The 25619-nt window shown below is 41.8% G+C and overlaps 2 protein-coding genes across 2 annotated transcripts in view; both read right to left on the bottom strand.

Annotated features, from left to right (window-relative positions):
- Positions 1 to 7344: 7344 nt before the first annotated feature.
- Positions 7345 to 25619, bottom strand: part of LPCAT2 (lysophosphatidylcholine acyltransferase 2) — a 33814-nt gene continuing 15539 nt past the window's right edge. Inside the window, exons 8-14 of the mRNA XM_014942512.1 lie at positions 23776 to 23830; positions 20468 to 20550; positions 19789 to 19914; positions 18453 to 18606; positions 11163 to 11261; positions 9232 to 9373; positions 7345 to 8957 (exon numbers count right to left, since the gene is read on the bottom strand). Coding sequence (XP_014797998.1) covers positions 8713 to 8957; positions 9232 to 9373; positions 11163 to 11261; positions 18453 to 18606; positions 19789 to 19914; positions 20468 to 20550; positions 23776 to 23830 — 904 coding nt within the window. The 3' untranslated portion in view covers positions 7345 to 8712. The remainder of the gene's footprint in view (positions 8958 to 9231; positions 9374 to 11162; positions 11262 to 18452; positions 18607 to 19788; positions 19915 to 20467; positions 20551 to 23775; positions 23831 to 25619) is intronic.
- Positions 15855 to 17521, bottom strand: CAPNS2 (calpain, small subunit 2). Its single transcript, XM_014942513.1, has one exon. It carries the CDS (start codon positions 16992 to 16994, stop codon positions 16248 to 16250), a length of 747 nt encoding a protein of 248 aa, XP_014797999.1. The 5' UTR covers positions 16995 to 17521; the 3' UTR covers positions 15855 to 16247.

Genomic DNA, 25619 nt, shown 5'->3' with positions numbered 1-25619 from the left:
CATTTTAAATGATCTCTGCTTTGACTGGCTGCTGTAGTCCATGGCTGGTTATCTGCAGTTTCAAAGACTTCCGGCATTGAGGAAAACAGCTTTCCTAAAAGCTGCTGGCAGTTCTGGTGTGACTCCTCCTAGTCTCCTGCACTTTTTCCTGTTCATTTCTTTTTTACGTTTTAAGAAAACATTTTGAATTTTCCTGCAATCTTTGATATCGGGAGATATGAGCAGAAGCACAGACTTGCGTATCTAATTGTGCACTTGGCCTTATCTTTGTCTGCAAGGCTGATGTTTACCTTTGAAAAGGAAATTATTCTTTTTGAACAATTATAGCCTCTAAGCTTTCATCATGTCTTTCTAATTTTTAGTGTTTTGCTTCTAGTGCACCATCAGATGCTTAGTGAAGTTTTAGGAAGATAATGTCCTTAACAAAAGGGCAGTAATTTTTTTTTTTATTATTATTTTTGGAAGAAAGCTCTTTTTAACAATAATCTGAGCTGATCAAAATGTTCTTGATAAACTGATCTTTTGAATCCAGCAGGGATAAAGCTGAGATAGTGCCGCATGAGCAGTTGTAGGAAGAGAGAAAGGGGGAAGCTGGTTCTTTAGAGGAGGCTCCGAGATCCGTGGGGGCTGAGTGTGAGTGGGTGATGCTCTGCTGCTTTAGGAAAGCCAAGCCTTAGGCTGGATGGGTGTGAGCAGGAATATTGCCTGCAAACCGTGCAAAGAAAGGCTTCGAGTCTATTGAGGGATGGTGGGGCTGGAGCTGGAGTGCTGTCTCCAGAGAACTCGAGTGAAAACAAACACAAGTCTAGAAAGTGCAACCTGTGAAGAAAGAACAGAAGAGGTTTTGCCCTTTGGCTTGGGGAAGGCAGGCGGAGAGAGGTGCAAGTGTGAACCAGGCGTGATGGCAAGCTCTGGGTATATGTGTGCACAGATAGAAGTAGTTACCCTGCAGAGAAATAGAAATTCATCACTTCTCCTTGAGCGAGGTGGACACAAGACCCAGTGACTTCAGCTGTGGCCGTGTTCCTGTCAGACCCCAAGAAAACTTTTCTAACTTTTCTAGAAGCCCTGAAGCGCTGGGCTGGGCTGTGTGGTGAGGCTGGGCAGTCTGCCTCTGAGGAGGCCTTTAATGGCAGGTTTAATCTAAAGAATTCCCACTTCTGCAAACAAATCCTGTTTGCTGAGCTTATAGGAAGGGAATAATTTTTTGTATGTGTTTATGGGGTATTCTTGCTAATGCCAAATTCTCAATGAAAAATAAGCTAAGTAACATTCTCAAAATGCCTCCATTTTTCTAGCAATTCAAAAATACAAATCCCCAATCTCCTACATCAAACCCATGTCTGGTTTGAATGAATCCTGTTGTAGTTGTCTGCTGAATTGAGTCTCGTGCAGCCATTGTATAACCTCAACAGACACACTCACGGAGACTTCCAGAAACTAGGGAAATGTGCCCACTCTTACCTATGCCAGGTTTAGAACAAAGCAGTGAGCGTGCAGGGGGCACTTTAAAGATGAGCCTCATATAACCTCATTTTAACATACAAAAGAAGATTTTCAACAATATTTTCTAGGTAGTCTAAGAAAAACTAAGTGATGAAAAAAAGTTAAAATAATTGATTTACATGAAAGCATGTAACTACATGAAAACATAGAATAATTGTGTGAGAATGTGATGTGATGTGATGTGATGTGAGAATATTCTGAGGAGGGGCATGTATTTACTTCCAACCTCTTGTGGCACAGGGGGCTTAAAAATAAGCAATAGGTCCTGCGTAGCTAAGGTAATGGACTATTTCCTATGATAACATTGTCATGTGTCTTTAAAGTCTCAGCAGTCGGGCTGTGGTTGTTAGAGAATATTTTAAAATATGAGGATGGCACGATAAATGAAAAGTTTCATAAAATTTAATCAGTTGTGATAGGGTTTTCCTTGGTGAGGGTGGTATCTTACTGCCATTAACAATAACTAGCCTGAAAATTTTTCATGTTTTCTAATTAGTAATAATAATAGTATTATTGTGTGCTTTTATTAAGTACGAAGTGTCTGATTGATGCCCACAGGATTAAGCACAGACTGAAGTGTTTAGCAGAAGTTGGGTCCTTAAATGACCCTCCTGTATTTCCTTTGTCATGGCACTAAACCTGCTGTGCTTCTTGAACTTTATCTGAGTGAGTGCCTCATACTGTATTTATATCAGACACATTTTTTTGTTTGCATTCTGGCTTTATGAAATGTCAGAATCAATCTTATACTAATGAAATGTCCAAATTTCATCTCAGCTATGAACATAACTGCTAATCCTATAAGATGTTTACTTTCTGCCTCTCTGGCTATGTATAGTAACAGAGAGTCTGCCAACTTAAGCACTGCTGACAAACGTCTCCCTGCTGCTAGTCAGTCCAATAAATGTTATTTCATTGAGTAAAGATTTAAAATTAATTAATTAAATGTCATTAAAATCCCTTGCAACCTTTGACAAGTTTGCTCTTACTGCAGGGCAGGGAAAGTAGTGACCCAGATACTGCACGTGCCCCCTGAATACCACCCAATTCAGTAATCTTTTACATTTTAATCTTATAATTTCTTAACTTTAATAATTGTGGAAGACGGCTTCTGATGGTCGTGGCTGCATTTTAGGTGGAAAAGTGGAGGGAGAAAGCAGAGAGAAAGGTCGGCTGTTCCAAGGGATGCGAAAAGGGTAGGAGAAATGGAAGCCAAAGGCCACTGACCGGAGTCCAACCTTCCCAGCAAACCATAGAGTGGAATCACAAACTTCTCAAACTTTTCTTAAAACTTGATTTGGAAGTTTTTCCTGAGGAAGAGGAAGTTTTCCAGCTCTCAAGGTGAGAGCTGTGTAATTCTCAGCATGAAATCTCAGGCTGCTTCCCTTGTTGAAGGCTGTGGTCAGCGAGCTGACAGACTGTCGAAAGAGCGTGGGGGTGTTTCTGTGTGTAATGCCATTTTTTACAGTGAGTAAAAAAAAAGCTTTAGGGCCAGATTTTCCACGTCCACGGGTTCCGAGTAGCCCTGGGCACTTATGCAAACACCATCAGAAGCCTGCTCAGGCAGAATGCTGTATTTATTTGCACTGGCATAGTGCCTGAGGAATTACCCAGGAATAGGGCCCTGCTGTGCTGACCACCCTAGAAAAAAAGATCTCAACAAATGTTTCTCAGACTCTCGCTACCCCGGGAATGCTCCGTTTCAGATGGGAATTGCCAGGGAGCTGATAGATGTGGCCAGGCAGTCCTGTGAGCGGTCATTAGACCTGTCACACAACACGACCCGTCTCTGCACTCCCAGGTCTCTTCCCACCTTTCAAAATTCCCCTTCCAAGCCATTCCCCAGCTCCCCCCAAGATACGGAGCAAACCGATGAGGAAGAGCAGGTAACACCCATGGGAACATTGCTGGACTTGCTTGAGAGGAGAAAGAGGAGGAGAAAGACCTAGGAGTCCTGGTGGACAACAGGATGCCCATGAGCCAGCAATGGGCCCTTGTGGCCAAGAAGGCCAATGGCATCTTGGGGGGCATCAGGAAGAGTGTGAGCAGCAGGTGGAGGGAGGTCATCCTGCCCCTCTGCTCTGCCCTGGGGAGGCCCCAGCTGGAGCACTGGGACCAGTTCTGGGCTCCCCAGTTCCAGAAGGACAGGGAACTGCTGGAGAGGGGACAGCAGAGGCTACAAAGATGATGAGGGGCCTGGAGCATCTCCCTGATGAGGACTATAAATACTTAAAGGGTGGGTGTCAGGAGGATGGGGACAGACTTTTTTCAGTGGTGCCCAGTGACAGGACAAGAGCAAATGGGCACAGACTTGTACATAAGAAGTTCCATCTAAACATGAGGAGGGACTTTACTTTGAGGGTGGCAGAGCCCTGGAGCAGGCTGCTCAGAGAGGTGGTGGAGTCTCCGTCTCTGGAGACATTCAAAGTCTGGTGGACATTGTCCGCCTGGACAAGTTCCTGTGTACCCTGCTCTGGGTGGACCTGCTCTGGCAGGGGGTTGGACTAGATGGTCTCCAGAGGTCCTTTCCAACCCCATGAAAAAAAAAAAAAAACAAAAGCAAAAACAAACCCCAAAAACCCCCTTGTGGGAATATGATTTGGCACTTAACCTGCTCCGGTGGAGATGTAGGTAGAAGGTGTCAGTAGAAGCAGCGGCCACCGCCTGGCTTGACACCTCTGGCTGGTGCTGCTTAGACTGTAAAAACAGATCCATTTTCAGATGCTTTCCATCAAAGTGTTACTGCTCCTCAGAGTTCTGCTGATGGGCAACAACCAGCCAGAAGCGATGTGGTTGTGGCAGTTTAGGACCAGATCCTATAGCAGTATGATCTGACATGAAACCTGGAGGTATCATCTCTATTTCTGCCTTTGTTTAGGCAGTGCCACTGATACAGCAGAGGATGTACAAATACAGTTTTCATTTTCTTGGATCAGAAGATCTTTCCCTCAGAAATACTCTGATGTGGCCAATGGAGACCCTGATGATTCAGCTTTCTTAGATTCATCAGGATTTAAACTATCAATATATTCCTTGTTCCAGGGTGAACAAGGAACTTTTCTAGGTGACCCACCATTGCTTTTCATGTGTTCAGAAACTTTAAAAGTATAAATGAGATTTATTCATAGTGTATGTACCCAGTTATCAGAAAATATGAAAAACAGCAGCCCATGGGCCTCTGTTCTTGAGAATTAGTTGCGTTTTCCTCTTGTGATACGACTTGTCCTCATCTGGTTCTTACCCTTGTTCAGTTGTTTGGAAGAGTCTCTGTATACTTTACAGTGTTTTATTTTGGTATCTGGGATGGGTTGATGGTAGCTCCATGTTACAGCGTGACAGAGGAGTACTGATTAAATAAGTCATGTTTCTGATGGTGACACGGGACCAACTGTACCTTTCTAGCTCTACTGTGCAGGACTCCACATGATCCTTAAGCACCTCGTAGAATTAAGAATTTGCACCTCAGGAGGTCTCAGGCAGAAAGGTGTCATCCCCCAGTGCCTGATTAAGAACCATTTTCTGTTCAGTGTTTTTAACCTTCTCCTTCTGTTTAGTTCCTGCTTTGCCACTTAATGTAATGCCCGTTTATTGCAGACTGCTTTTAGTTTGGTCTTTTTAAAAGCTCCCTGAGGCACAATGGTGCCTAGAAATTAACGTGTTCCCTTCCCGCACATCAAGCAGATGTGTGTATATCGAGTTAGTGTCTCCAGCATTTAGCTGATTTCTTTTCAGAGCACAGTTGAGTCACTGCAACACACCAAATCCATTTGTGGCCTTTCCTCCTTCAGCTATTGGGATACGTAGGTTTATAGGCCCAGTATTTTTAGCTGTAATTGCAAAGGGCTTGTGTGACTTGCAGGTTCTTCTAAAATCCCTAGTCCTAAGCAGGCTGCCCCGCTCCAGTGCATCCAGGGAGTGAAGGTGGCTGGATTCAGCAGGAGCTGAGCTAAGGAACCCAGACCTGGAAGTGGTTGTCTTCGTCATCTCTGCCCACCTGTCTTTTTCTTACAGGTTGGAATAGAGATCCTCTTTGAAAAGGTCACTGCTGGTTGAAAAGCTGAAGACTATGGTTAACGTGCCAGGCAAAAAGCATCCTTGCCAAGGAACGAACTTGTATTCCAGCTGACTGGGGGTTAGGGGAACTCCTGCTTCTCCTTCTCTAAAGAGAAAGAAAATCCTCTCCTAATGTTCACACCACTCAAAGGCATGATTGCTAGTTCTCAGCTACGGTTGAGGTCACTCATTTTACCTGAAAATTGCTTTTCCATCAGAAAACGGTGGTTTTTTCCTCCACGTACCTGCAAACGCACATCAAGCAGATGTGTGTATATCGAGTTAGTGTCTCCAGCATTTAGCTGATTTCTTTTCAGAGCACAGTTGAGTCACTGCAACACACCAAATCCATTTGTGGCCTTTCCTCCTTCAACTATTGGGATACGTAGGTTTATAGGCCCAGTATTTTTAGCTGTAATTGCAAAGGGCTTGTGTGACTTGCAGGTTCTTCTAAAATCCCTCGTCCTAAGCAGGCTGCCCCGCTCCAGTGCATCCAGGGAGTGAAGGTGGCTGGATTCAGCAGGAGCTGAGCTAAGGAACCTTCGGCATACCCAGACCTGGAAGTGGTTGTCTTCGTCATCTCTGCCCACCTGTCTTTTTCTTACAGGTTGGAATAGAGATCCTCTTTGAAAAGGTCACTGCTGGTTGAAAAGCTGAAGACTATGGTTAACGTGCCGGGCAAAAAGCATCCTTGCCAAGGAACGAACTTGTATTCCAGCTGACTGTACAGCTGGGTTAGGGGAACTCCTGCTTCTCCTTCTCTAAAGAGAAAGAAAATCCTCTCCTAATGTTCACACCACTCAAAGGCATGATTGCTAGTTCTCAGCTACGGTTGAGGTCACTCATTTTACCTGAAAATTGCTTTTCCATCAGAAAACGGTGGTTTTTTCCTCCATGTACCTGCAAATCTTTCTATAGTGTCTCCTCTTCCTGAGACAGCCAGCAGAAGTAATTCTTTGGAAGAACATCAGTCCCATTCTACTTTTCTATGCTTCCCAGGAAGAAAAGTGCCATCACACTCAGAACTAAATGTGTGAGCTTCAGCTTGCTTTGTGGTCATCAAGGTAAGACATCGTGACGGTGATCTCTTGGAAACCCTCCAGCCCCTTAAGATAGCCAGAGTACACTTCCCACTGTACGAAAAAGACTTAGTTGTTCAATTTTAAAAATATAGATTTATTTTAAGCACGTGAAATGCCAGCATAGGCACAATTATAAACACAGAAAGATTTAACATGGCCTGGAACTTGCAGTAGTGACAGGACGAGGGGCAATGGCTTTAAGCTGGAGGGGAACAGATTTAGACTGGAGATGAGGAGAGGGTTCTTCACTGTGAGGGTGGTGGAGCACTGGAACAGGTTGCCCAGGGAGGTGGTTGAGGCCCCATCCCTGGAGATATTCAAGGTGAGGCTCGATGAGGCCCTGGGCAACCTGGTCTAGTTGGGGGTGTCCCTGCTGACTGCGGGGGGGTCGGACTAGATGGCCTTTGGAGGTCCCTTCTGGCCTGGGCAATTCTATGATTCTATGATAAATCTTTCTATAGTGTCTCCTCTCCCTGAGACAGCCAGCAGAAGTAATTCTTTGGAAGAACATCAGTCCCATTCTACTTCTCTATGCTTCCCAGGAAGAAAAGTGCCATCACACTCAGAACTAAATGTGTGAGCTTCAGCTTGCTTTGTGGTCATCAAGGTAAGACATCGTGACGGTGATCTCTTGGAAACCCTCCAGCCCCTTAAGATAGCCAGAGTACACTTCCCACTGTACGAAAAAGACTTAGTTGTTCAATTTTAAAAATATAGATTTATTTTAAGCACGTGAAATGCCAGCATAGGCACAATTATAAACACAGAAAGATTTAACATGGCCTGGAACTTGCAGCCAGACAACGCAAACAATAACTTAGAGGCAGAGGTTACCATTTCACACACAAACCTGCTGAAAATTGGTTATTTTTGGTACTAGACATTCTAGACTTTGCCCATCTCAGTTTTAATTGGAAAATATCCTGTCATTCCACCTCTTCAAAGTTTTATTTAGAAGTTACTTGCGTAAATATGTATATATTTTAAATAGTGTATAAAGTGCATTCAGATGAAGGACGGAAAAAGGCCCAGTTTCCAGTGCACCAGAGGGGACAGGCAGAACACACCCAAATCATTGACCAGAAAGAGCTTGGTTTTGACTCAGACTCTACGAACATATTGAGTATTGGCACCATGATGCAAACATGGCTTCTAGGAGACAACTTTAGAGTAGATACTAACTACAACAACTATGACTTGACAGCATATTTGCCTTGTAAGTGTTACAGGGCAAGGTCACATTCCTCTGTTGATAATTACTAGAATAAAAATTTGCTGAAGTTTGAAATGTTCCTCCTAATGTGATCCTGAACAGTTGTCACTGTAAACACCCTTCCATTTATTTTGAAAGAGCCCATTAATTCTTGGGTCTTATTGTCTGCATTTTCCTGTAGAGTTTGAGCTGCTATCTTGGAATTCCAATTAGCTTTTTGTTGTTAGAAGCGCAGACATCTCCATCTTTAACCAGCCTTTACGCCTAAAGCTGTTTCTGTTAACATCAGTGAATCAACATGTCTTGTTCAGAGGCTTAGGCTTTATAGTTCACAAGTAGCTGAGGGAAATCTAAGGACAGCTTGAAGAAAACACCAGCTTCAGCTCTCAGCTTCTTGTAACTCGTTTGTGTCTCTCAGAAACTTGAGAAAGGCAAATTAAAACACTCTGTTGTGTTTTTTTTTTTCCCTTAAAACATGTTTGGGATGTAGAGGAATTGAGCAGAACCAAAAATTCCACTTATTTTTACGCAAGTGGACTCCTCAGACTCCCCTCTGAGAGGTCACTGCGGTGCTGGAGCTTCTCACCCCTCTTAGCACAACTGTTACTTTTGTGGAAGCATGAACTTAGAAGACAGTGAATAACATTCCCAGTATTGCCATAGTGACATTGAGGACAGAACAGTTACAGTGGTTTTCCCCCTGTATTCCAACAGGAGTAACTCCTCCTCATATGAAAGTAAAGAAACTTTTTTTTTAATTGTAACTTCCATCTCTATTTTATATCACTTGTGCTTATGAATAGCTCAGGGAGAAAAATCCTGTAGAATTCAAGACATAAATAAATTCTCTAACTCTTCTCAGTCATCCTTTTTGTCAGAGTTACTTGAGTGATCCTCTTCAGTGCCTTCAGGACAGACTTTGTTTCTTGCAATTGGTGTTGTTTCTGAAACTGTAGTCTTTCTAACTGGGCTGTGTTTGACTTCAGATGGCTGAAAGTCATCCTCCTCCTCCGACATGTCTAACTGGTATCTCTGTAGCTCAAGGTATGTAGTAAACAACTTGGCATATTCTGGATGCTTCAGTGCAAAGTCCTTGAACTCATCTGAAATATATAAAAAACACAGATACGATAGCGCAGAGCAACAGAATCAAAGAAAATTTCAGTGCCTGCTCCTTTTACTGCAGCTGATCTCCAGTTACTTTCCTCTGAAGCACCTCAGACAAATCACACAAATATCTAGGCCATTCCTTCAACAGTTTTCCCCAGAAACAGGGTATGAGAACCATCAGGTAATTCCAGGGAGAAAAGAGGCAGGAAACTCTCACTGTCAATATGACTCTCAGAGTGCTCTTTGTTACAAAAGGCTGGCACTTACCATAGGACAGCTTCCCAGTTTCATCTGCATCTATTTCTTTAAAGAGCATGGAAACGTCAAGGTCAGGCACCCCCAGAGCTGACTGTATGATAGAGGCAAACTCATCTGCTGTTATAGTGCCATCCTCATCCATGTCAAAGAGCTGGAAAAGACATTACATACAGAAATAATTCAGCATCAGTTTATCTATGAACCTTCTGTGCACACCAGCCACCCATCTTCAGCTTCTAGTATTCTTGAGGTGATCTGCAACCAAGGCCTGGATTTGAGGAGACCAGTTGCATCTCAGCTACTGTCTCTTGCAAAAGATTTTATGTATTTTCTCTGGAATAAGACGAAGCAGACACTTAGCAAAACAATGCTATAGTGGGGATTGGAATATTCTCTAATAGGAAAAGAATGTAGCAAACCTGCAACAACAAACAAACCTCACAGCATTTAGTTCAGTAATAAAACTCATAGAAAACTGACAAAACCAAAACATAAACAAAGGTTTATGTTAATTGTCACCATGAGCTATGCTGAGGGTCCACTGGATTCAGCCACTGTATACTGGAACATCTTAGGTTTTAGTCTTCACTTTCATTAAGTTATGGCACATCTACCATCAGATTAAACTTGCCATAGTTTATGCTCTGAAATAAAATCCCTACATTTTAGTATATGTGATCTGTCACCCACTGAGGAATTTTGTAATTAACTAGGAATTTTGGTGACTGGAATAGAGGCAGTAGCTGTGCACTGATCATCCCATCCCTCCCAGCGCAGTGACAGTCAGTGTCTGCTATGAATCAACCCCTGAGAAATACAAGGGATGGCTGCCCAGAATTCTTAAATACTTGCTACAGGCAAACCTTCCTGTTGCAAAGGAAAGCACATTTAGTGGCAGAGAAGACAAGTAGCAAAAGGAAACCTGTAGTTCCATTTCAGAGTGAACAGGCTTTTACCAGCTGAACCAGTCATTTCCCACTGAAACAGGGAATTAAAACAAATTACTAATTTTATAATCAGTGCAACTGTTAAGATACTGAAGAGTATAGTCTAGAAAACAAAACAATGAAAAGCAACAATAGCTGCTAGGCTTGCTGCTGCAGAGCAATCTGTGGGGATTAAACAGCCCAGAAAATGCACAAATCACTTCAAACAGCTGCAGTGCTTGTCTCTACAGCCAGTGGATAGAATGGATTGCCACAAAAATTTTGGTACTTCTTGAGTATGCAACAGTACTAAGTATTCAGTTTAAGATGAACATGTCCATGTCTCAACATAGTCCATAAGAGCACATTAGTGGCTAAAATAACTGAATCTGTGTCAAAGATGTATGAAAAAAAGAAAAAGTCACTTGAGCATTTTCCTGTTCAGGGATTCCCAGCTTGGGCATCCCCTGTCACGTGTCACCTGCTTGTACCTCAGATCTGGAAGGAGCTACTGCTCCTTGACTGCTGGTACCATCAGGACACCATAATACAAGCCAATAGGTGATCTTAGATGCAGCCCAGTTTTGGATATGCTAGTCCTGAAGAACCCTTCTTGATTTTTTTCCCATTTTTGTTAACCACAGTGACTTTACTGAGTGCTTCACCCGCAAGAGGATATTGCTCCATCTATTGTCTACTTGTGACATTGAAGAATCGCAGGGAAAAAAAAAAAATCAGGTGAAAAACCTGCAAGTGCTGCTGAATCATTTTTGGAGTTAGCCTGCCAAGTTACATACTCATTAGTGCCTTCACACGGCTGTTGAAACCCTTTTCTATGAAGCTGATGCCTGCAATTCTCCCCCTCCCCTTCACCCTCTAAATGTCAATTGGTTTAAGAGTATTACTCACATTTGCATAACAGATTGAAGCTGTAAACTTATGATTTGAAAGCTAACAGATTTACAGTCAGTCTTGATTTGTCAGGTTTGTAGATTTACACTAAATTGAACTCACCTTAAATGCCATGCGAATAGTCTCTTCTGTGTTGGCTGGGTTACAAAGAATAGACAGCCCAATGACATACTCTCTGAAGTCGATGGTGCCATCTCCATTCTGTACCCAAAATACACAAGGCAGTAGTTACAGTTAATATAGCAAATCACTTTAAAAGCTGTTGTATACATCAACTATGCAACATGCACTACGACAGTTTATAACACTAGAGGTGTTCGTTCTTCCTGGAAAAAATACTAACATCTTGGTAAATATATGTAACATAAAGGCTAAAGTAGCAATATATGTATTTTCAATAGCTAGAAACTGGGTATCAATTTCTGTCTTGTAAACACCCAAACAAAAAAGATTTAAAACAACTCACAAGTTTTTCTTTAGCGTATGACCTCTGAGAAGGCTCTACCAAGAACGGGAATACACGTGTTTAAGGTAAATGTAACAGTTCATGTGGCTCTGCACTTGCTAAAGTTCAGAGCTGAATGCAATGTCCTAGAATACACAAGCCACAGTGAGGCTGTTGCCTTGAATTAATTCTTCCCAAGAACCTTCAGCAATAAAATCCACACCAGTGAAAGGACAGCCTGATGATGCAGTAAATCTGCATGGTCTCTCTTAAGCCTTTCTTTGAAGCCAAGGCATCACCCTGCACGCAGTTGTGAAGCACCTGCACTGTCCCACCTTTCAGGTCAGAAATGCAATGAATTTGTTGTAACAGCCTCTCTCATAATTCCAGTTTTGATGCCGACACACATTTCAATGTGTTAACTACAAAGCTGCATCAACAAAACACACGAAGCTTGCTTTGATGGGACTTGTGATTAATTCTGTGGAAGCTGTGTTAGATTTGCAGATAGGGAAAATTGCAGGTGCGCCTTGAAGTATCTGCTTAAGACAAGTCATGTTCCTGGAAGTTTCTTGAGGGTTTTGGGAAACATCCAGCCTGGGGAAGAAGCGGTAGGTGATGGGACACAGAGCAGTTAATGGAAGCACAGTTGAGATGACTAGTAGCTCCTAGTTTGGAACATTCACAATAAGGGCATTCATCAAAAACATTTTAAAGGCAACCAAAAGTGTAAAGCGGAGTTCCTTTTGTGGAGTAGGTGCTGTACATTTCAAGAAAAAAAGATTTTTAAAAAAGCAGACTCTCTGAGAACAGCACAAAGCATTTTCAGCCAAGAAAGAGAGGGGTGGTCTCCTGGGTAAATCTGTAGGGAACAGCCAGATCTAGATTCTATTCCTGGCCCCCTTGAGCACACCAACCCCAGCCTCGCTGGTGTGGCTGCTGCTGCTGACCAGGGGAGTACGGAGCAGCCAGGGGAGAAATGCTAGGGCTGCTCTGTAGAGGGCTCTGAAAATCTGGGGTTCTATCAAATTCTGGTTTGAGGTCTTAAGATAGTCCTTGATTAACAGATTTTGTGTAAGAATGGATTCAGTACTACATTTTCTTTATAAAGCTATTTATTTGACAGATTATAAAACAGCTAAGACAAAACATCATCTTTTGTGTAAGAATGGATTCAGTACTACATTTTCTTTATAAAGCTATTTATTTGACAGATTATAAAACTGCTAAGACAAAATTTCATCTAGCCTTTAAAACCAATTCAGGACTGTTTTGCACAGACAACTGTTAATTTCTTTATATTGTTGGTCTAACCAATCTTTTTTGAAGACATGAAACCTTTGAATATCTTGTACTTTAAAGGTCTGTAAATTTCAAGGAAGCTTTTTCGCAAAAATACCAACAGTCTTTAACTTACTTTTATGTGTGTCTAAGGGATATAACTTTTGTCAATTTTTAACAATTAGTAAAGGATAATGTTCTCTCATAAATGCTACTTTATTTACAAATCTTTTCTTTCATTGTGGTGCAGAGTTTGACTTCAAATATTTTGGCTACATCAATAATAGATCTAACTTTAAAACGTATCATTCTAAACCTAAACTCATAAAACAACTGAAGCAAGACTGTAAATAATAATTGTTCAAAGTTCCATGGAATATTATATTTGGACAGTTTTATAGACTGTATTGTTAACAAAGGATTGTTTGATCTCATTAGAATATTTTTCTAAGTTTATTTTTAAAGTTAAGAATAAGTACCACAGGAAAAGAATTGGGAAGTGAACTTTAAACAAAATAGCATTATTAAAAAACTGCTTCTGAAATCAGCTAGCACAGTTTGGCTGCACATGGAAAAATGACAAGAGCTAACAAGGGTCATATTACTTTCCTCAAAGTGCTAAAACCCAGTAATCAAAAGTGATACACAGAGCTCCAGACACCTGAGTAGGAAATAAACTTACTACACTTGCAAGATCGTGTTGTGACTCGCTGTACCAACCCCTAGGATGCTGGTTACCTTCCAAATGTGCTGGCATTTTGGTTAAGGAGAAATAACAGGGCTGTTGCCTGGAAAAAGTGATGGGAGTTAAACTGAAAATGCAGGAGAACCTCCAGTGCCCACGCAGCCCCGCTGCAGACAAGCCCTGGCAATAGGCCTCCCATGCACAGCTCGCTGCCTTTGCAGCCTGTGCACCCAGGAATATTTTAAGGAAGCAACATGTGACCTGAGCTCCAATTCTCTAAATAGCAAAGCAGAACATCAATATTTTTATATTTGTATTTGCGTTACACAAAATAACCAAAGCATAGTAACCTCAACAACCCTTGTTTTCTTTAAAGTAACCAGCTTTCTGCTACTATTTTCACTACAGCATGCTACGGTAACTAGATTTGCGTTACACAAAATAACCAAAGCATAGTAACCTCAACAACCCTTGTTTTCTTTAAAGTAACCAGCTTTCTGCTACTATTTTCACTACAGCTTGCTACGGTAACTAGGGTTTTGTTGAATTTTTTTTTTTACTATATTTAATACAGTAAATCTTATGCTTTGGCCAACAAAGTTTACATTGTTGTGAACAGTCTCATTTAGAGTTGCACAAAGAGATCAAGGCTAGATATTCAGCTTTAAGTAGTTGGCAAAGCTCTGCGCAAGACAGACGCAGGCAATAAAGTTTAAAGTACTAATGCCTCAAAACTCTTTTCTCACTATGGAAAGCACCAGGAAAAATCAAGAGAAGGGTTTTGTTGAATTTTTTTTTTTACTATAATACAGTAAATCTTATGCTTTGGGAAACAAAGTTTACATTGTTGTGAACAGTCTCATTTAGAGTTGCACAAAGAGATCAAGGCTAGATATTCAGCTTTAAGTAGTTGGCAAAGCTCTGCGCAAGACAGACGCAGGCAATAAAGTTTAAAGTACTAATGCCTCAAAACTCTTTTCTCACTATGGAAAGCACCAGGAAAAATCAAGAGAGTGTGTGTCTATTAGCTAAGTAAACCCTGGCTCACGGGGCTACCACATAGAGGCTCCTAGTGGACCACTTGGGGAGGAACTGCAGCTGCACCTCTCGTGTTCATATCCAGGCTCAATGATCTCAGAGACTATCGTAACTCCAAAATTCCTATTGCTGCACACAAGTTCTAACTAGTCAGAGAGGGAAATTCTGAAACAAACCTGGCAGGATGGGGCTCACCTAGAGATAACCACGCTTTTCCTCATGCTCAGTTTTCTATCACTCAGAGCCCAAATGCCACTGTGGGTAATTTTGTGCTTTTCCATTAAGCAACTGGGAGGGGGGGGGTAAATGCCATTAGGAAGGAATTGACCTCTTTCATCACAATTTGAGCCAATCTGAATATTTTTATTGTTCTGTCACCCAGTTTGGTATTAAACAAAGTGCAGGAGGAAAACAGTCTTGGCAAAAGTTTTAAGTTACTTTTTCTTAAATTTCACATAAAAGGCTTCTGCAAGTATATCAGGGGGCAGATTTCATCAGTTTGGAAAATACTGTTTGCCACGAGTAGCTGCAAGATTTAGAAATCAAAGCTATGAAAATTTAGGAACAAACCCAAACACAGTCCCCCCATTAGCATGCAGATGCCCTGCAGGTCTTGTGTGGTATTTCTCAATTAGTCACTGGTGTCTCCCCGGGGAGGGGCAGGGGCATGTGGACTCTTCCATCTGGAGATGCAGTGTGTGGTGGCAGGCTGTGCTGCTCCACGCCTCCTCTCACATTCCACTCACCCAGCACACACCCTCAACAATTTTCTTTTAAAGCAGCAGAGCCCTGCTGAGAAATCTGCCTCGGTACACTGCAGTGCAAGAGCTGTTTTCATCAACTATGTAATCCTTAACTCAAAGAAATGTACCTTTGACAGTTCATCTTACTCCTTTTACTCAAAAAATGACATCTTAGACAAAACTAGCTTGAGGGGGATGCTGCGCCCTGACAAAATTTAACCGGGATAGCCAGAGGTTGATTTTGGCTGGCTGGCTGCTATGTGACTGCATTGTAACAGCAAGCCTCTCTAAATATAAATGTAGTATTTTAAGTTGTTTTCATTATAACTATAATAAGGCTTCAAGGAAAGAGAGACAAGAGTAGTTAACAGAACTGCAGGAAGAAGAAAAAGGTTATAAAAGTAGCCTTATGTAAGTCTTCAGTTTCACCTGGCCAGCAGGTAGAACTGACGACATCACTCAGGTTTTGCTTCAGCAGACAAGCATGAAGAAGCAGAAGTAGGAAGGAAATTAAATATGATTATGTAAATTCATTGATCATTATAGTTATTGCAACTCTCATGTTTTTCCCCTTATTAGAAATAACTGCACAAGTCTACTAGTGACTGCCTTCAGGCGAGCAGTGTTTTATTCCAGCTAAGTGAATGCTGACAAATCAGAACAGTAACATCACAGAGCAACGCCAAACTTACGAGCTTTTTATATAATAGTTCTACTCATATACAAGCCACTTTACGTGAAGAAATAACTAAGCTTTGATCCTTCAACATTTTCCCTCCCTTGAGAGTCTAGAGAGAGTTTGCTGAGACAGACTGTCCAACTGCCAACTTACACAATCCCTTCAGAAAAGCAGACTAATGCATGCACAAGAGGAATCACAGATTTCAGCTGAGCTACATCTGCTTAGAAGAAGGAAAAAACTACAGTTCTACAGCACAGGATCGTAGTCTTCCATGTGATCTTCCAGATGAAGCTGATTCTTCTCTGCTCTGCCTTCAGGAGTACATGGTCAGCTGCAGCCAGTCTTCAATGGTCATTTTGATCTGTCCATCTCCGCTTCGGTCCAGGGACTTGAAGGTGCGGAACATGCTGTCGAGTCGTACCAAGCAGCTAATGAAGTTGTTGAAGTCCATGCTGCCGTCCTCGTGGGCGTACCTGCGCACGATCACCTGGCAGAGCTGCTGGTTCAGGTGGAACCCTGCAGCCTTCAAGGCACTCGGCAGCTGCTCTCTCCCAACGCTGCCCGACCGATCGGTATCGTGCTGCTTGTACACACATTGCCATTTCTTGATGTTGTTCCACAGGTACTTAAACTCTTCAAAGCCCAGTTTGCCATTCGTATCACTGTCCATGACGGCTACCATGCTACGGCACGTGTCTAAGCTGAAGCCATCTGTCTTCAAGTCTTGATGCCTGGAAACCACTTTGTTCAAGATGTCTCTTAGCTCTGTGGCATTCACCTCCATATCGTCTCCAGCCAGCTGGGCAAAAAGGCGACGGAACTGTCTGATCTCCTCACTCTCATAAGCTTCCACATTGGTGAAATGATTGTGAGGAGGTGGAGGTGGCTCCGGATTATACTGAGCTGCTGCTTCACTGATAAGATTGACAAGACCTCCAACAAGTCCTCCAAGATTCCCTCCATGTCCGCCTCCGCTTAGGAGACCTCCAAGACCGCGTGCAAGGCTCCCTCCACGACCACTGCCACTTGCTCCACTCAGCAAAGCTTTAGCGAGGAACATGGTGGAGGCTTTTTGAAGGGAGCTGCTCAGAGATCCAGTGCTTCTGTCACCCTGGGAAGCCTCACCGCCTCTGAGCTGGGCGTGGGCAAAACACAGCTTATCTGCCTGCTTAGACTTCACCCTGTCTGAGCATGTCTCCAGCTGCCCCAGTTCTCTCACACCTCAGCAGTTTCTGTCAATGGTTGATATGCCTCTTCTTTCTTTCTTTCCTTCTTTCTTCTCTGCACATTTAGCTTTATGTGACTTGAGGAATCTTTTTTAGAAAAAAAAGTAACGAGGCTGAAAGCCACAGAGCAGAAATCTCAAAATATGTGTGCTCATAACTGAAGCAATCTGAAAAGAATCCTGACATATTGGTGTGACTGTTCCTCAGCTAAGCTCATCTCTAAATCTGAATGCAGTGAAAGCTTACTACAGTCTTGTAAGTTCTTGCAATCTTTTCTGCCTGCAACTTTTTAGTGAATTGAGCATTACACTGCTAATTCTAGTCATTGATGCTGTTGTGCCAGATAGGGAAAATGAAAGGAATCTTGACTGCCCTTAATTATTTTGGTTGCCACATCATTTCTATTTCTATATTTCTGTTGTACATGCTGTGCTTCAGGACTCGGAACATCATTTCTATTTCTATATTTCTGTTGTATTTCTGTTCTATATTTCTGTTCCTACATGTTCGTAGGAGCCAGCGATCCAAGGTGGGGAGGGAAGAATGAAGAAAGCATGAGTATCTAGCTCTGCTAGAGCTTCAGAGCATTCAGTGATTAAGGAAATGTTTAACTCCTCTAGTTTAAAGCCTGTAAAACCCTTTTGTCTGGAAAAATCCTGGAACGTTTTTAATCAGCATACACAATGCAATGACTTCCCAAGGACAGATGTACTCCTAAAGCTGACTTGATCAGGAAGAGTGATGCTGAGTGGGGACAGCCCCTCAGACAAGAAACAAACTCCCGTTGATAAGCATTTCCAGTCCAACAGGCTGCTGGCAGGTCAGCACATATTGGATGACTGGAAATAAGGTGATTCTATGCTACGCTCTAGTCACTTCTGGTACAGTCAGAGGGGTGCATACACAAAGCAATTTTTCTCATCTTCAGGGAGAAGCAGAGAATGGGAGAGAATCCCCACTGACTATGGAGGGAAGCCTAATGATCAGAGTCTCCATAAGCTCAAAATCTGGGGTGGGCAGAAGGAAATACTCAGCCATCTTCAGCATGAAGGTTATCATCTGACGTGGTGCAGCAACTTGGTCCAAGAGATGGCTGTCAACTCACACGCAACAAACTGACCAGCCTTTTTCCATTGAAACTTAAGAAGGAAACTGTAAGAGTCACCTGTCTTGCCTACAGGAATTGCTAACCAGGAAGCATTTGCTAAGCTGGAAATAATGAATTAAATATCCTTTTGGGATGTGATTTTTTACCAAAACATTGTCAACAAGTTAGTTAACCAACTACTCACCCTGTCAAAGAGTAGAAACAGCTCTTTGAGGACATCTGAAATAGGCAGCTTCAAGTACTCTGCAAACTCCTCGATTCCAATTCTCCCCCCTTTGGACGCACTGGCAATAGCAGCAAAGGTATCCAACTGCTCTCTGACATGATTCCATTTTAGGCTATGCAAACATGAGGGAGAGGAGATATTTCTATACAGCAGATCTTGGACAGATGGAATTTCAGTTGGAGTTATTAGTGTTCAAAGACGAAAAATAGCCAAAGAGAGCGTGTGTGCACAGCATTAGAAATGCTGTACTTCCAACTAGATATTTTACATGAAATCAGCAATTAAGGACATCTCCCCCCCAGCTATTAATATTAAAAGCAGGCAGTTCTATGCTGGGTATATCAGACTTCCTTAGAGTAACTTCCCAAACCTAGAATCATCAGTCCTGTTACCAGGCTAGTCTAGCAGAGAGCTGTTCATCACCATAAATTCCTATCATGTCCTAGGGTGAATATTTCCCTGCCAGAAGGGAACAGATCTCAGCTCTGTTAGCTAACACTCTACCCAAACACTACTGCTGCTACAGCCTGAGAAGCATCTGCTCTCTGCAGAAATACACCACTGCACCTCCCTAACAATAATTAGGGCTGCCATGTAACTATTGAAGGTTGTTCCAGACAGTTCTACAAATGGATATATAGCAAATACATAACATGGGCAAGATTTACTGAGTGCATACTTCAGATTTGACCACACCCATGTCAGGTCATTTGATGGAGTTACTGCAGGATTAAGTGGTTTTGTCCTCAAATTCCACTGTACCCAGACAGGAAAGGTCAACAGCACTAGGGGGAACATGGCTGCACAGTACAGCTAAGGACAAACACTGACCCACTGCCTGAAATCTCAGGCTGGAAAGATGATTTTTAACTTCCTACCATACACTACCTGTGCATCTGAACAAACACAATTTAAACTGGGCACCGAGATTAGGTCGGACTAGATGACCTTTGGAGGTCCCTTCCAGCCTGGGCAATTCTATGATTACTATCAAGTGCCTGAAACAGGTATTTACTCTATCTTACTCACCTTTTGGTGAGATAAATCCATAGAAGATTAGAAAAATGCATTTTTCCTCTTGTAAAACTGCCCACAAAAATTACTTGGGATTAGTTCTTACTAGGAATTTCCTCACCTCTGATGTCCATATAGTTTATGTATGTAAGTTGTACACATAAATACACTATATTACATATGGCCAAGTCAGTTGTCAGGTAATTTATCCTTTTGTAGATGGCCATCAACACCTGCAGCACCGCTGTAATTGTGTTATCGACAGCTAAATTCCCCTTACTTGAGTTTCTTGCTAATTTTGGTGAACTCCACCAGCCCAGCTTCCATGGGTAAAGTCAGCTGTCCAGCTGAAATCATCAGTCTGCAATCTTCAAAAGTGTGATCAGTGACTGGCACATTCAAAGCACTGAAACAAAATTAAGCAAAAAGAAAAATCAACTTCTTATATTAAAATGACTTTTAGTTGACTGTTTCCCTTCTCTGTCAGTTTGGCTTTGACGCTAACATACAGAACAAATGGTAATTCATTCTTGCACTGCTGCAAGGTAGGATAAAGCAATACATATGATTTTGTGTAACTGTGAAACCATACTGTGAAACTACATTATGGCAGCATCATGATATTTTAAGATTTACAGTCCTGTAAATGCTGCCCAGTAACCTTGGAGAACAAACCACCCATTTCTTCTTGCCAAGCAAATACGGGAGTAATTTATTCCAGCTTTCCATGAATTGAACATACTGTGTTCCAACGTAAGACAACCTTCTTTATGCTCCATGTAAAAACCATCAGAGTGTTTTAGTACAGGAATTTGACACCTCCTAGTGAAAATCTAGAGCAATTCCTATATATAGTACCTGGGACTTGACTAAATTGTACTTTATGGCTAGGACATATATGGAATTGTTGGATATAAACCACAAGTTCTCAAAGATTTTCTTCATTCCTGTTTACGTACATTGCCATGGTTTGCCGGACTCTGTTGGCAAAAAGTATGGGATCATTCTTTTCTTCTTCAGTAGGAACATGAACAGGCAGAAACTGAAAGAGATGAGTTATCCAATCAATTCAACAGTCACCGCTTTGTTAGTAACGTGGACAATTTCTGGTTATTGTTTGGAATGGGGGAAAAACAGAAGACAAAAACTCAGCCATGCAATGAAGGAACCGGCCACTAGAGGTCTCAACCGCCTTAGAAACCACTCGGCTCTTCTGCCCTGGCCACACCAGTAAGATTTAGTCCAAACCTGGCTCTTCAAGATTGGTAGGAGCTGCTTTAATAAGAAAAATCAACCCCTCAAGGAAGGGAAGTATAATAAATGCATAATTAGTTAGAAAATTAAATGCTACATTGGTAAGAATGTGAGTCTGAAATAGTGTACACTCCTTTTCAAAGATGTTTTATAAGTGATGTTATATACTGGAATAGTGTATAAACAGTTTATAATGTTTTAAAATACACACCGCAGTTCCACCCCATACCTGTTAATTGTATCTGTCAGCGTGTGACTGATAAGTTTCCTGTAAGTTTTTCCTCCCTGATAAAAATGTTAAGGAATCTTAGTTCTGAATTGCAAGTAAAGCACTCATTGGATACAAATACTGTAAAATTTTGAAACTCCAAGCAGAGAGTAAAAAAAAAACCCCAAAACCAACCTCCTCTCTTCCAACACCCCAGATATCTAAATGGCAACATGTTTGCTGTTGAGGATTAATTCCATATCAATATGTAAGAAGGTGAAGTAGCATTACACTAGACATACGCTATAGATGAATTATCATCTAACATGGCATGAATAGTCATCTGTTTCTCTGCAAAGCAGGGTGTGTGGAGGAGTGTTCTGTTGTTTGCACTTCACCCCGCAGCGCTCACTTGCAGCTCTGTTTGCCAGGCCTTTTCTCATGGTTATCATTTACCTCTGTTCTGCTACTCCCCACCCTGCAATCTTGCCCTTAAATCCTACAATACAGCAATTCTAGAATAAGTGTAAGGTGTTTCTCATGGTTCACTGGAAGACACAGTTGCTAATTACGTGTCAATATGTTTCTTCAGTTATATTGCTGTTGCTGGTGATGCACTAATACAGTGGCAACTGTCCCATTAAAAATGCAGTTCATCCTGAACAGCCCTTTTATGTTCGTTTTTAAAGAATGCTGCCTCTTTATGATTAAAACCAGTTAAGTTTATGGGATTGGTTATCTGTCAAAGAGCCGTAACAATTTTCTGTTTATAGCTAAAAGTTTTCTCCCCAGTAAGGAGAGCAGGGAGGGGCCCAGCTGTTCATAGGAAGGTTTGAGATTTCATTCCTTCTATAAGCAGCTGCCAGCTCTGTTCAAGTCTGACATATGTCCCTGCTTATTACAACTCCCTTTTAGAAGTCACATAACTCTTAAGTGGAGGAAGCACAGGCAGACTGTACAGAGAACTGTGTCATCACTGGGGAAGATGAAGTCATAACTCTGAGTTTATCTACACAAACATGGGTTGTGGTCTTGAAAGCAGTCATTGCACCATTTGAGGCTGAGGTCTCGCTCAGACAGCAACCTAAATTTCTGGTAGGTTAAACACCACCTCTGTCCCCTTCAAAAAAACCCACCCACAATTATTCACAGAACCAGTTTGCCAGAACCCACAGCTGGGGATGAAGAGGCTTCTTGGCCTCCTGTGGTGGCACACATGATGTCAAGCACACCCAGGTGCTTATCTGGTGATGACCAGCAAGTACACCTTCCCTGGCAAATTGCAGCCCTGGAAGAAAAATTCTTCACAGCTCTTTCAGTAGCAAAAATACTTCTGTGATCTGCTTTTGACCTTTCTTACAGAATCTGCCAAACGCTGTATCTTTTCCAGCCCTAAAACTCACTGCCAGGGTCACTGTTAAATCCTCCATATCCACAGTTTGTTAGAATATGCCCACAGGAGCAGGTCCCCCTTCGTGCACAGCAGCTGGAGGCAGTGCAAGGCTGGCAGGAGAGGAGAGGCCACCAGCTCACAGCACGGGACAGCAGCAGCAGTGCCCGCTCCTGAAAGGAGCTGTCTGACTCCCTCCTTCCTTTCCCAGGCAAATCTGCCTCTTTGCTTTTTAGAAATAGAAGGACTTTAGCACTGATGCTAAGAAATTAGTTCCACTCTGGGGACACGTGCTGCTGTGAAAGCTGCCTATTTTTCCATTTCAGTTTCATCTTTTGGAACATTAGGTTTATTTTCTAACAGGCAACTTTGAGTTCTGTTCTGAAACAGGAGACAATAAACCTTCGACTGAAGGACTACATTAGCTATTTCTTGCTTCCACACATATAAATGGTATAAGTATGTCCTCCTGTACAAAATCATTAGCAGAACTGGCTCTTTAGTACACCTACAAATCTGTGTCTACTGCATGTACTAAACAGTAACAAGGTGCTCCCTTAGAATGAACTTAATTCACGGAATCACCAAAGACAGTATCGCTAACTGTTAGTAGTAGCAACACTGCTTGTATTCACAAAGCTTTGTACAACCTTGCTGAATTCTGTGTTTTGCAAATAAACAGCAAAACCTGTCTGGAATTTTCCCATTCTTCAAGTCTCCAAAACCAGTGTAGTCCACACTGCCAATCCCTTGTGGTCTGGTGAGGAATGGGAAGTGCAACATCTCAGCAAACTCATCGCACCTCAGTTACCCGGCTCCTCACTGCTGTGTGTTGAGTGCTGGCTCTCTGAGAGGGAGCAGTCAGAGTATGTGCTGGTATTAAAAAGTGTCTGTGTTGTTTCAGTTGTCACTCATCTGCCCCTGTGCTGCGCAGCTCATTTTAATGATCAAGGGAAGGGGTTGGTTACACAAGGCTCAGTACAAGCACTGCAGTCCTCAGGGCAGCTCTCAGGAGCAGAAACCTTACAGAGTTCAGTCTGGGAAGATGGTGAGGAAGACAAGGGTACTTTGAAGGGTGCAGGGAAATGAGAAAAAGAGAGAAGTTGTTACCTTTAACAGAACGTATTATAATTCCTATTTTTAACATCTGGAAAACTCATGTGGTGATAATTAGCAATGATTTTACAATGCTTTAGAAATAAAGGCATTTCTGACAGCTGTCTTGTAGAAACTCATCAGATTAAGTGATACATAGATATGGACAACAAATCTAAATATATTACTCACCATGATACTGTTCTTGTTTCTGAGACACTTGCCTATTGTTCACTAACAGTGACTAATAAGGGAATCACACATTTATAATGAATTCCCTGGTTGCTGGATCTTAGTACACAAACATTTCTAATTCTTACCTCAACTTCTACTCTTGTGAAGAGCTGACACAGTGTCATTACGCACAGCTCTTTTCTGCAGGCAGAGAGAAAGAGGAAGAAAAATACATTTTTACTTATGTAAAAACAAAAGTATTTGCACGTCAGTACATGAAATTTTTTAAAGCATTGACAAAGCCACAGCCAATATTGGGGAAGGGTTTTAAGTAACTTGCAGTAAAATTCCCTGAAGTGTTGCTTTTGACATTTTTTCTACAGGGCTTCCACATATATCTGCTGCTTGCTCATCGGGCAGGCAACTTGCTGGCTGTTCCCATGCATGTTAGCAATACTACAGAGTTCTCTGGCCAGCAAAATGTATATATGTTACCTTATAACATATAGAGGTGAATACATCCTGGATTTTAAAGCTTTAAGAGCTCTGATCCTGAGAAGTAGCTTTACTTCATCTTTTATTCCCTCATCTGCAAAATGGGACCAGTAACTACATTCTGCTGAACTGAAGCCAGGACTTGTTAGTATTTGCTGGTCATTTTGCAAATTGGAGTGTTTATACAGATGTGCTAATGAACTGTCAGTAACTGCTTGGGACCTTCAGTGCTTTTAGAAGTCACAAATTTAAGCATCAACAGGCAGCAGAAAGAAACTGTGGAAGAGGTTAAGCATAATTGCTTCCACTTCTGACTTTGTCTTTCCATTGTGATTTTTAGGCAGAAATGCACATTTGCTTTTTATTTTAAATTGGGGAAATTGTAACAGAAAACCTTCAAGCAATCTTTCTTCTGGTCTCGTTTTGGGCAAAATACAAGAGAGGAAAGGTAAACGGTGGGGACAAACTAAGGGGTCCTTTGTACTTTCTGCAGGAATCCACTTTTAATGTTTGATTTTCTAACACGTAACATTAGATTTTTCTCCCAGTAAGGCACAGAAGTAAGAAAGAAGTTGTAAGTGGAAGCAGAAACCACATCAGGAGGTTTCTGAGAAGGAGACTGGCACTGTCCTGTCCTGCTGCAATATCCAGGAAGTTTTACAATGAGTGCGACAGTTCTGCGTTTCCTGATTTGCAGGTTTGTGTGTGGGATGTTCTCCTGGTTCCAGTTATTTTTGTTAAGAATCTCTAGATTCCACTCCATCCATCCCTTCTCTTCCCATGATTTTGCCAAGCTGTTCCTTTCATCTTCTCACAGGTTTCATTTTGAGCCTTCCCCATCCAGCCACTAGACTTTGAGCCATTCTCAATTTTTAGTGAGTGGGCAGTCTCCTTCCTTCCACAGCAACACCTCTGATTTCGTTTCTTTCTTCACCTATTCCTACACCAGCTCTCGTAACCGAAGACATAGCTCTTTTTCAATCTTCCAGCATAAATCCTTCATAGGGACAACCTGCAGTATGTTACTGCATTTGCAATGCTCATTACTCTCAGTACGTTCATAACTGTAAGAGCAGTAATAATAACAGCAAAAAATTCTTGGGAAACTGAGATGGACATTTTCATCAAGGTCAGCTTTTCTAATATCCAAGTGTGCACGTGCCAGGATTTACTAATGAAAGTTTGAAAGGTGCTTAAGATCTGCTCCACTAGTTCAGATGTGTTTCAAAATTAAAATGCCTTAAAAAAAATTTAGTTACTTAATAAATCAGAACTACTGTACTTAGATACACTACATATTCCACATGAAAATACGGTACATGGATTCTGCAAATCCACATTTTAATGAATGTTTATAAGGTGAGAAATATTTTCCAGACATATTTTCAGTGCAGCTGTATAGGTTTTTTAATACTTTAATGGCATATTTCAGCATATTATAAGGCCACATGTGTTGAGAAATAAATACAGATCCATTGCCTAATTGGTTTTTTGA

This window comes from Calidris pugnax, unplaced genomic scaffold, assembly GCF_001431845.1.
Source record: "Calidris pugnax isolate Ruff unplaced genomic scaffold, ASM143184v1 scaffold28, whole genome shotgun sequence".
NCBI classification, from domain to species: domain Eukaryota; kingdom Metazoa; phylum Chordata; class Aves; order Charadriiformes; family Scolopacidae; genus Calidris; species Calidris pugnax.
The sequence above is the reverse complement of the archived record's forward strand: the minus strand, read 5'-3'. Positions and strand labels throughout refer to the sequence as shown.

What these genes read in the sequence shown, in the direction of transcription:
- CAPNS2 (XM_014942513.1), bottom strand. Translation starts at nt 16,994, where the DNA reads ATGTTCCTCGCTAAAGCTTTGCTGAGTGGAGCAAGTGGCAGTGGTCGT.